The sequence below is a fragment of the Alligator sinensis genome, unplaced genomic scaffold, assembly GCF_000455745.1.
Source record: "Alligator sinensis unplaced genomic scaffold, ASM45574v1 scaffold19_1, whole genome shotgun sequence".
Lineage (NCBI taxonomy): Eukaryota > Metazoa > Chordata > Crocodylia > Alligatoridae > Alligator > Alligator sinensis.
The window spans coordinates 173,137-185,226 of NW_005841916.1; the positions used below are offsets into that span (position 1 = coordinate 173,137).

Consider the following 12,090-nt stretch of genomic DNA (forward strand, 5'->3'; position numbering starts at 1 on the left):
CTTAAACCTTGGCAGTCAAGTGGAGTTGCAGGGAGAGTGAAGGTCAAGAGAAATTACAGAAGCTGGGATGTTGAATGTGCTTTGAAGGGGGTGATATTTAACTTTTTTCTTTTTAATCAACATTAAAGTTCAGCATAATACTGTTTTGATAAGTTCTGTTGAATCCTTATACCGTAACTATCAAAAATGCAAGAGAACACTGTCCTATAGAAATTCTAATGTCTATTTAGTAATTCAAACACTATTTTCTGTAACCTCAAACTTTGCTTTGTCTTTGCAGCTCAGTCGAGTTTTTAAAATCTTTTGGTTGCAAGGCAAAAGGTAGTGTGGCTTATCCATTATGCCCTTACTTTTATCACTAGTTTTCTAAGTACGTTTGTCAGAGAAGTATTTTAAAATAACACTGTATTTTGACTGTCCTGTATCCCAAATGAAATACCACCAGGGTTTTCAACCGGGGTTACTTTGGAAGGCCCCAGGGGGTACATGGCTGCAGCACAGAGAAGCTGGTGGCACTTTCGGTTTCAGCACTGCGCAGGGTACCCTCCCCCTGCCCATTGACCAGCCACCAGGGGACACCCCCCCCCTGCCCTTCCACTCATTGACTGGCTGCCGGGGGTACCCCAACCAAAAAAGGTTGAAAAGCCCTGAAATACACCATTAAGAATGACAGCTTTACGTAATAGTTCCTCCTAAAATAGCCCTCTGAGTAAACTCATAGAGCTCAGTAGCCCTTATTCTCAGTGACAACACCTACTGCAAAACTTCCTATTTCTTTCACTACCTAGTTTCATAGATTTGTAGATTGTAAAACTGGAAGGGACCTCGGAAGATCATCAGGTCCAGCCCCCTGGACCAGGCAGGAAAGACAGCTGGGGTCAGGCGACTCCAGCAAGGTGACTGTCCAATCTTGTCTTGAAGATTTCCAGGGTAGGCGATTGCACCAGCTCTGGAGGGAGCTTATTCCACAGTCTGGGCACTAACTGTGAAGTCGTTTTTCCTAATTTTGAGCCTGAAACGGTCTTCCAGGTGTTTGTGGCCATTACTCCTGGTTTTCCCTAAGGGTGCCCTGATGAGCAGTTGTTCGCCAAGCCCTTGATGTACACCTCTGATATAGCAGTAAGCTGCTACCAAGTCCCCTCCTAGCTTTCTCTTTTTCAGGCTGAAGAGTCCCAGGTCCCTCAGCCTTTCCTTGTATGGCTGGCCATGCAAGTCTCTGATCATATGGGTGGCCCTTCTCTGGACTCTCAAGTTTTACCATGTCCTTGTTAAAGTGCGAAGCCCAGAACTGGACACACTATTGCAGTTGGGGTCTCACCAGTGCAGAGTAGAGTGGAAGAATCACTTCCTTGGTTTTGCTGGAAATGCATCGATCGATGCATGCCAGAGTATTATTTGCCCTGCTGGCAACAGCGTTGCACTGCTGGCTCGTATTCATACTGTGGTCTATTATTATCCCCAGGTCCCTTTTGTTCATGGTGCTGATCAGTTTGGTGGCACCAAGACTGTAGGTGTGTAAGAGGTTGTGCATCCCCAGGTGGAGTATCTGTAGCCTATCTTCAAGCATGACCACGCTTCCCCATAATTTGGTGTCATCCACAAACTTGGCCAGTGAGCTCTTCACCCCAGCATCCAAATCATTGATAAAGATGTTTAATAGCACCTGTTAAGCACCACTTCAGGATTACCTCAAGAAAAGTTTTCCTGGGGAAAGGAATAGAGGTACAACTGCAATTTGCCACCTAAAGGACTTTGAGAAGAGCATGCAGGGAAAAATTCTTAAGCCAGACAATGATCAGTAGCAAGCACCAAATCATAAGTTGTTCCTAGAGAAGGGATTGACAGGGCCAGGGATCTGGGTGTATAGTTCAGAGCTGCAGAATGGTGTTCTGAAATAAATGCCTGCCTTTGTTAGTATTTCTGTAACAAGTATCTAGATGTTTTTGGACACAAGCTGCTTCATTTAATTAAGCATTTGTTTTCTATTGCATGAACATGGCATTGTGTCTTGTTTCTTTTTATATTGTTATGCCTCTGATGTTAACCTCCAGCCATAAAAACTTTCGTGAACAATGGGATTCTCAGTTTGGTGCTGGCAGCTGAGACTTAACTCTTGCTGCATATTGAGAAAACGACAAGCTACCAGAATATAAATACAAGCTTTTACCTTTAGTACTAAATATGTACAAACTATACTTTATTTTGTGGCAAAAAGGCCAAAGTTACAATTTCTTGTATAAAGCCTCTTTTCTACTGGCAAAATATTTAATATATATATACCACAGTGTCAGTTTTTCCATGTATGCATAATGCAATATATTACACAACAATTCTACATTTAAATAGTAAGATAATCAAAGGTTACAATTCTAAGACATTGCATTCCATTCATCTCTTATCGTTCCCATTTTCTTAGGAAAGTGCATTTCTGTCAGTAGGCCATGTGTAGGTAAAGGCTGAGGTTTAATCTTAGAAAACTGGTATTATTCTACTACTGGAGGCTTGTTCAAATAACCTGTAGATTGGAACAGTTAAGTTCCATGCATAACATGTTCCAGTGAGCAGGGGGATGGAATCCCCGCCCTGCCTTTCCCCCCCCAATTTAACAATCCAGTGTCTTTTATACTGAAAAGCACAACACTACAATTCCTTCATGAAAATACTTTTGCTTAATTCAGAAAACTGGGCACATCTACACATGCATATTAATACAACACAATAGATGCTGATGCATATCACGCTGGATTGCTCCTGGGCACCAGGTTTACATGTACACCTGAGACTGCAGCACCTTGAGCTGGGATGGAGCAGCCTTGTCTGGCAGGGGAGGTCAGCCTGCCAGCCTGGGGCTGCTCTGATCTGGCTCAGTGTGCTGTGGAGGGGCTGGCTGGGGTAACAAGGGTGCTTCAGTGTGGAGCTAGCCGGCAGGCAGCCCATGCACTGAAGCACCCTCATGCCCCAGCCTGTGGGACGTTAGCATCTACATGTGTGCTGCAGCGTGAAAAACTGCAGCAGGGTAGTATTTGTATTTACAAGTACTACCCTGCTGTGGAGTTTGTTAGTTTCCTGTGATACCGAGACGTTTATTGCAGAGCTAATTAGTCAGCTCCGCAGTAAACATATAGTCGTGCCCTGTATTCCTTAGTTTAATCTGCCTAGGATGACTCCCATAACTGCTAAAGTACTCGGGGGGGCATTAGGGAAAATACTTTCTCCTTGGTATGTACTTATAGGGGCCTTGAACATCTTAACCTTTTCTTTCTAGATCCATTATCTAATCTTTTGTTTTGTTTTGTTTTGTTTTTTAGCTCATCAAGTCCATTTCATAAAAAATAAATTTCCTCTCACCATGTATGTGTGTTCCTTTCATTTTAGTCCTGGGAAAACACTAAGCTTGAAATGTACAAACATTACTTCTTGTTATAATGCTAATTAATGAGAACCATGTTAAAGAGATTGCATGACTATCTGTTACTGGTAAGTGGTGTTGTCACTGTTTCAGTTTCCTGCACTCTCTTGCCTCCAAGGAGATGGAGTTATGACACCATTTTGACTGTAGACTAGAAGATGGCTATACAGGATTGTCTTCACTTGAAAACTAATATGGATTAATAGAGAGTGTGAATCAAAGTACAAAAGCTGTTTCTGAATATCTCCATGTGTAGACAATTTTATTCTAGAGTAAGCATGCTGCCTTCCTATTTAACTTATTCCACACGCAGAGTTGATCAGGAACAGATCTATGCATAGAGAAGCCTGACAGCTGTCTCCCTAGGTTTCTCTTCTAAGGCACATTCTCAACAGAGTAAAAGCAAAGCACCACATACCCTGTTCGAGTATACCATAAATTAAAGTTTTGATGTACCTAGATTTAAGGCATTTATAAAGCAGCAAGATAGATGCTTCTTAGCATTTGGGACTAATTTGCATGTAGTGTTTTCACTCAAAACCAGTCCAAGTGGATTAGACTGTGGATTGGGCTATATCACGCACTAGCTAGAGTGTCAGTACTTGAGGTGTCGTAAAATACATTCTGCTACAGTTAAGGTTGTATTCACAGCATGCTTCTATAATGTCTCCATCCTAGTAATATTCACAGCTGTTTCCTGTGTTCTTTGATTCAGCAGCTAGAGTTCATCCTTGCTCTGGAAAGCCTGTTCTTAGATCTCTTCAAGTATAATCCCTCAACATTCAATATTGCCAGCTAGATTCCCACAAAATGGAATATGCAGGGGCCGCTTTGAAGAAGACAGACTGGTGTAACTAATGTTGTCTCTGTATTATCTAAACTACCTGTTCACTTGTTATGTTCTTCAGAGTTCTAACCCCCACAGTGGTGTTGCAGTTTTTTAGTGGGGAGGAAACAACTTGGCTCTCAATGTTTTGTGCTGCAAAGCAGCTCTTTTTGTGGTCCCAATAGTTTTGGCTTTCCTGGACGGTCCTCAAAGATGACTGCCATCGGAGGGTGGCAAATTACACAGATGTAAATAGTCAGAGTCAACATTCTCTCAAAAGCTACAGTAAGTAACCTCTTCTTGTATTTAATACAAAGGTTTTGGTTCCAGAGCTTCAAATTTAAAATAAATATTAACCAGTCAGTATTACTACAGAAAGACAGTACATAAAAAGTACTTATTGTGCAGTTTGTCAGACATTTATAACCAAATCATACCTATTTAATTACTTCTGACTAAGCAATGGCTTCCCATCCACAAATGCATACAGTGCCTTAAAAATATTTTCATCCTTTTAACCCACTAAAAGCAACAACTGTATTTTATAGCTGAAATGTACTGATTTTTAAAGGGATCAAATGGTTTGCCGCTCCATTTTTCAGATAACAAAGTATTTCTTTAAAAAATAATAATTTAAAAATCCTAGAGACCCTTCTCCCCCAATCAGTAACTATGCACAAGGAAGCTTTACCGGCACTCATGATGTTCCTTGATAATAGCGTTAAAGGTGTTCTGGTGTAAGCTTGTCTTCACTCTTTTTTCCCTTTGTCGTCGATTGCAAAACCAAACTCTGACAACTTCCTTCTCCAGATTGAGCCCTTCAGCCATCCTCATGATCTCTTGAGAAGAAGGTTTACTTTGTTCTCCAAAGTGTCTCTCTAGAGCTTCTTTTGCAGCAATGCTGGATGAAAGAATCATGTTTATTGTCAATAACTCTCTCATATATCAAGGCAGCTATTTTAGGATAAAGTTAAAGGATGAGCATTGAAAATACAGCACAAAAATAAGAAAGAGAAAATGCACTAAGTGCATTTGAGGTATTTGTTAATATGGACTTCAAAAATCGAATAGACTTTTCAGTGTGGATTATTTTAAAGGAAGAGATACTAGGGTGGTTTCTCTAACTACAGGAAAACCACAAAACGTTCATCCTTTACATCCTGTGCAGGCTGTACCTGGCTACTAGGAAGGAATATAATTATGTGTGCATTTAGAAGTGTGACTGGCCATTCCATCTAGTAATAGGCAGCATCTTAGCTATGCTGAAGACACAAACATATCTGGAGATGCAACGTGTACATGATACAATTATTCTCACTCAAGGAAAGAGTTGCAACAGTGAATGTGTCATATTCTAATCAAGTTATGTATCCTCTTACATGGGTAGTCCTTTAACATTTTAAGAACTGCAAATTATATGGATCAGTATAATTTGTTCCAACCAGCAAGTGTCTCAAAAAATCTAGTTTAACCCTTTTGTTTGATTAGTAGTCACCAAAGGTATGTTTTGGCTGAGCAGATCAATAAATACAATAAGTTAACAACAGCATTTTCCCCATATTTTTGGAAAGCTAGGATGGATATTGAAAGAATGTCACCTTTCTTGGTACTTATGTTTAGAGCAACAAGAACAAAAAAATCTTGGATTCACTTTATAAAAAAATTTACACCTTATTGTTTTGTGTTTCCTTTTTAGAGCCAGCTTTACCAGTACCTTATATTATTTTGGCCACAAGGGGGCACTCTGGGATTTAGTCTTGATGTGAAGTGGGAATAGTTCTCCTAAAAAGGCGGAAGAAACTTCAGCTAAAATTCTAGTTCCTGAAAACTTTTTCAGTTGTACCTTTAAAATAAACATTTAAGTTCTGTTTTAATTATCCTCGCTTCTTGAAATGAACTAATCAAAAATCATAATGTTCTATGAATGTATGGCTGTAGAATCATCAGTATTTAAACAGCTTTTAAAGGATGGGACAACATAAAATAATTCCCATAGCCACATTATATTGGTCCGGGACGTGATAGCAGGTTACTGCTATATCTGAGGAGGGCATCAGGAGCTCAGTGAACAACTGTTCACTAGGAAACCCCCAGAGAAGACCAGGACCAATGGATATAAACTCCTGGAAGGCTGCTTCAGGCTTAATACCAGGAAAAACTCCTTCACAGTCAGTGTCCAGACTGTGGAATAAACTCCCTCCAGAGGTGGTGCAGTCACCTACCCTGGAGGTTTTCAAGAGCAGACTGGACAGTCACCTTGCTAGGGTCACTTGACCCCAGTTGTCTTCCTGCCTGGAGTGGAGGGGGCTGGACCTGATGATCTGCAAGGTCACTTCCAGCCCCTAACAATCTATAAATCTATGAATTATAGATAATTTGATCTGGGTGTACAAAGATCCAGCATGAGAACTACATTAACGTGGTCCTTTTCCAGTTTCTATTATGTCTTCAGAAATGTATTTATGGACAATTCCCACTAACATGGGTATACTGTAGATAAAGATTAAATTTCTGATTGTGTTTGATACAGTTCCCAAACAAGGGTCCAACATTCCTAGAGTTATCTTCAACGATTCTTACAAAGTGCCTGGACTTTTCCTTCACTGTGTGTGTAATTGTACAAAGCTGTGTTTACATATAGTATAAGGAGAAGCACTTAACTTGCCTGGTGTACAGATCAAGTGTTTGATGATTGCCAGCATGGTGCTCCAAACAAGTAATACAGGAACAGAGATACAGATGTCAGATGAGTGGTAGCCTGCCATAGAGAAGTGCAGCTACACGAGACACTTAACTTTGCATTAGCATAGTTTACTGCAAAATAAGCATGTGCATCTACATGTGTTCATGCTTACTTCACAGTAAACCTCCCTAATCCCAAATAAAAATTCACTACCTGCAAATGCAAGTAGCAAATTTACTTGAGATTAGTAATGGTGCCATAGTACTTGTGTAGACACCTGACTGGGAGCAAAATCTGCTCCTGGTCAGCCAGCCACCAGCAGTGGGAGATTGCTCCCTGCCCCCAGGAGCTGCCTGCTGCTAGGGCAGGCTCTACCACAGAAGCTTGAGCAGAGACTATGTCCCCCTGTCACAGCAGCAACCAGCTCCATGCCCCTGCTCCAAGATCATGATCGGGGAGCAGGGACTGGGAAATGCTTATCTCCCAGTCCCAGCTCTGTTGTCCCAGGGCCAGTGCTGAGAGACCCTTATCTCCCAGCCTGAGCTCCATGATTGCAAGGCTCAGGTTGGGAGATCCTTATCTCCTAGCACTGGCTCCACAACTGGGGTTTGGAAAGAGCTCCAGAGGTGCAGTAGATCCCAGCCCCCTGCCCAGATCTGCTGGTGGGGTAGCTACTAATGAGCCATTTCAGCAATTATAGAAAGGGTTTGGGGTAAAAAAAAACACCTTTGAGAACCCTGCCGATTGAAAATCACATGAACAGGCATTCTTATCAACAGAAACCAATCTGGAGAAAAGTTACTCTTAAAACATAATTTGTATACATCCTACACTCCCAAGAATAGCAGCAGAGCTGTAAAGGCTGTCTTTACACCTTAGGACCATGACTTGCTAGGGAATGGGCTGACATGGAAATCAACCCTCCTTAGCCTCCCAACACTAGTTGGTCATAGAGGGTGCTTATACATGTAACAAAATTGCCCTTTTTAGCAGTTTAATTGCCATTTTTTAGCAATTTAATCGTGTCACACTTTACACATGTGGCAGTGTATTGCGCTTTTGTTACACTGTACACATACAGCAGCATATTGTTAATGAAATTACTTTATGTAGCAAACTAAAACACATCCTGATGTATTTTAGTTTGCCACGTAACAAATTGCAGCAATACATCCATCCCCAGGACCCCCTACAGATCAGAGGCCACTTGGCCCACCAGCAGCACTCTCCCCAGCCACAGGCAGGCTCTGTGGGGGGGGAAAAAAAGTGGTAAGATGCTTGGTGGGCTTCCAGCACCCTGTGCACTGTCCCCGCCACCTTCCCACCACCTGGGACCAAGCTGGCTTGCCCCTGGGGCAGTGAAGGAAGGTGGCAGGAGTGCAGCTGGGTATTCTGGCTGGAGAAGGTGGCAGGGATGGTGCATGGGGTGCCGAAAGCCCAGGAAGGCTCAAGGAAGCTTGGGATTGGAATTCCAGCACCCTGTGCACCATCCCTGGCACCTTTCTCCAGCCAGCTCTTCTGGCTCCATCCCTGGCACATCCAGCTGCTCTTCTGCTGCCTTCCCACGCTGCCCCAGGGGCAAGCCAGCCCATTCCCAGGTGGTCTTAGGAGACAGGAAGGTAGCAGGGACAGTGCATGGGGGTGCTGAAAGCTTACCAAGCTTGAGCTTCCCGAAACATGCCCAGGCTTCCAGAATCCTATGCACCATTGGATTGGGCCAGGTGCTGCTTGCAAGCTGGGACAGCATCTGTGCAGCTAGCACTGTGTCCAGGCAGCCCTGGGGGGCACTGCCACTGTGAAGGGAAGCACCGGGCCTCCCTGCAGCTCAGGGCTGCGTGACCTGGTGGCAGCTCATGTAGGCAGGCTCCACCAAGGAAAAAAAAAAAAAAGCAGCGAGGGGCCCCCAATTATTTTTTCTGGCAGAGCCTGCCCACCTCTCCCGCAGCCAGGGGGTGAGTTGACGGCAGTGTCTGAGCTGTAGGGGGGGCAGTTCTTTCCTCTGTTGCGGTGGTGCCCCCCTCCCCCTCCACAGGCCACCTGGGCAGGATGCTAGTGGGCCAGGGGCAGGCTCTGCCTGGGAACATAAAAAAAGGAAGTGGCAAGGGGTCTGATCCTTTTTTTTTTTTTTCTGATGGAGCCTGCCTGCAGCCGGCGGGTGAGCTACTGGTGGTGTCTGAGCTGTGGGGAGCCCCATTCCTTCCCTCTGTGGCAGCGTCCCCTGGGGCCACCGGGGCTGGGTGCTAGTGGGCCAGGTGCTGGCTCTGAGCAGCTCTGGGCTCGCTGGCAGCTTTTAAGTAAAAGCCCACCAGTTAAAAATCCCCCGTTTCAGTTTAGGGAGAACTAAACCCCAGTCTTGTGTACAAGCGACCAGAACTAGCACGCAATCCCACTCTTACTATCAGCTTCCCCTATTTGGAAGAATTGCTGGGAAGGACATGTACTGCCACTGCAGGCCCTCCATGTGTTGAGAGTCTGAGCTCAGCACTGGTTCAGGTTTTCTGTGAACCTGTACTGCCTGTCAGCATCAGCTACTAGCCAAAGGTATCTTAGTGTCAGGCTGAAGGCCTGAGGTGGAAGAGACTGTAGCCAGCATTGGATTCCTTTTAGTATCTTGGATTTCTCACCTCCTAATGACTGACTACACACAACAAAGACAGCCCCACCCCCCATTTATGCAATTAGAAGCATTTGTGATTGATCAGTGTTTTTGAATGATTCCTGGGTGAATTCGCTTTCCTAACAGAAGAGAGCAGAACATCTGAGTGGAGAGGGAAGTCCCCACTCCAATTCTCAACATGTTTAGTTAACAGGATTCAACCTATCCCCATTTCATATTGCTTTGTTTCTTTATGTATGTTTATGTGCAATCGCTTTAGTAATGTGACATTTAAACAATGATGGGATTCCAGCCTGCTCTGTTTCCATATGCAGAGGGGGCTGAACTCCTCAAATTAAGAGAAAGAGATAAAAAAAAACCCAAAAAAGCCTGCTCCAAGCATGCTCCCGTCTTTGTCTTTGCCAAAAAATCCTACTGCAGAAGCTCTGCAGGTCCAGATCCCTAGCAGGAGGATGGGAAATGAGGAGAAAAAAATGCATCATTTCTTTAGGTGGTTTCTAAATGGGATATATTTTCATTTACTTAAAAATTGTACTTTTCATCGACAACTTTCAGTTGTTTTTTTCTTCTACTAGCCCTAGATAAGGCATTTATGGGAAAAAATAACTTACATTTTTAATCCAATGGAGGCATCTCAAAGTAAAAAGGACTTCCAGTTCAAAGTTTCCTAAAGTATTTATTACCTTATGGTAGTTCTGCGCTTCCTTTTTCGCTCATTCACTCCGACCTTTTCATTGTACAAAGCTATATCAAATTAAAAAAAAATGATCTTCAATACAAAATGAAAGCCAAGCACAATCTTTGATAGAAATAATTGTTACTGATATTTTAATAGTGGGGAATGCCAGATACTGGAGATGAATGCAGAATACAGTTGACACTTGGAAATCTTCCCTCTCTAGGCCATCTGGTGGCTGAGTGGCATAACTTCAGGCTTCAGAAACAAGTGATTGTTTATAATGTAAAAAAAATGAGGGGATCTTTTCATGTTTGGTTTAAAGCAGGTTCATGATTTTTTCCCCCCTTTTTAAAGTTTGTGCTTAAAATACGTTTGACACTCAACCCTGGATAATATTCCTCTCAGTGGACTCTTAGCACAACCTGGGCCTGGCAGGCTACTGGAACTAGTCTTTGGCAGTTTCAGGAAGCCAACTGTCAAAAAGCATTTACAAGAGCATCTGCCCCAGCTCCTGTTTTGTACACATACAACCACAGGTCACCCAATAAAAAATAACCTACCGTGTGCCACAGGAGAAGCAAGGGGGTGGCATCAATGCAGAATTTATTACATTGAATAAGCTCATGTGATCCTAGGAGAAAGACTATGCTCACGACACGTAGGAAAGCAGCAGTCCTTTCTGATCTAATGTTAAAGGACTCTTCTCTGTCCTGACCCCAAATCTGATGCTTTCTTTCCCTCTGAGTGTGTGAACAAGAGTCACCACCCAGGAGAGTGAGCCAGTACAATTTAAAGTCACAGCCCACCCAAGCAAAACCTACTTGCAGTAAATACTTCAAACAGAAGGGAAAAGGAAAAGAAGCAAAATAATGCATTCAAGGGGAAAAGTTTCTTTCTGGCTCCAGCAGAGCCCCAAAGCATGAAATTACTCCCATATCCCTTTATTTGGAATATCATTCCCTAATTTCACTCCTCTAATGGTTAGAAACCTTGTTCCAATTTCCAGAGTAAATTTGTTCATAACCAGACTGCGGTCATTTGTATAATTATTCCTCTTCTGCTTTCCTAATATTCAGGGGTTTAGGTTGTAGCCATGTTGGTCTAAGGACATAGGCAGACAAGGTTCCTTGGGTGAATTTGATATCTTTTATTAGACCAACCCAAATGGTTGGAGAATAGTTATTAAGCAAGCTTTCGGGTTCAAAAACCCTTCGTCAGGCTAAGGAAGTGTTAGCAGTTACTGACACTTCCTTAGCCTGACAAAGGGTTTTTGAACCCGAAAGCTTGCTTAATAACTATTCTCCAACCATTTGGGTTGGTCTAATAAAAGATATCAAATTCACCCAAGGAACCTTGTCTTCCTAATATTCATGTACTTATACATATATATATATATTCATGGTCTCTCCCCTCAATGTTACCTAGCTCAACATACCAAGCTCTTTTAATATCCTCTTACAGTTTCATAGTTTCATAGTAGCTAGGGTCAGGAGGGACCTGAACAGATCATGTAGCCTGACCCCCTGCCACAGGCAGGAATGAATGCTGGGTTCACAAGACCCCAGACAGGTGATCATCCAACCGCCTCTTGAATTCCCCCAAGGCAGGGGCGAGGACCACTTCTCTTGGAAGTTGGTTCCAGATTTTGGCCACCCTAACTGTAAAATATTGCCTTCTGATCTCTAACCTAAACCTTCTCCATCAGCTTATGACCATTGTTCCTCGTCACCCCAGGTGGTGCTGGGGAGAAAAGGGCTCTGCCTATTTGCTGTTGATCCCCCTGATGAGTTTGTAGGCAGCCACCAGGTCCCCCTCAGCCTCCTCTTGCTGAGGCTGAACAGGTTCAGGTCCTTCAGTCTCTCCTTGTAGGGCCTGT

The 12,090-nt window shown here is 43.2% G+C and overlaps 1 protein-coding gene and 1 long non-coding RNA gene across 2 annotated transcripts in view; one reads left to right on the plus strand and one right to left on the minus strand.

Annotated features, from left to right (window-relative positions):
- The first annotated feature begins 4,382 nt into the window (after window positions 1-4,382).
- On the plus strand, window positions 4,383-6,109 carry LOC112549481. The gene is made up of 2 exons (XR_003092901.1): window positions 4,383-4,520; window positions 5,932-6,109. It is a non-coding gene; the product is annotated as an uncharacterized LOC112549481 (long non-coding RNA).
- Window positions 4,519-12,090, minus strand: part of POU1F1 (POU class 1 homeobox 1) — a 24,185-nt gene continuing 16,613 nt past the window's right edge. The window contains exons 5-6 of the mRNA XM_006018872.2: window positions 10,219-10,279; window positions 4,519-5,136 (exon numbers count right to left, since the gene is read on the minus strand). Coding sequence (XP_006018934.1) covers window positions 4,923-5,136; window positions 10,219-10,279 — 275 coding nt within the window. The 3' untranslated portion in view covers window positions 4,519-4,922. The remainder of the gene's footprint in view (window positions 5,137-10,218; window positions 10,280-12,090) is intronic.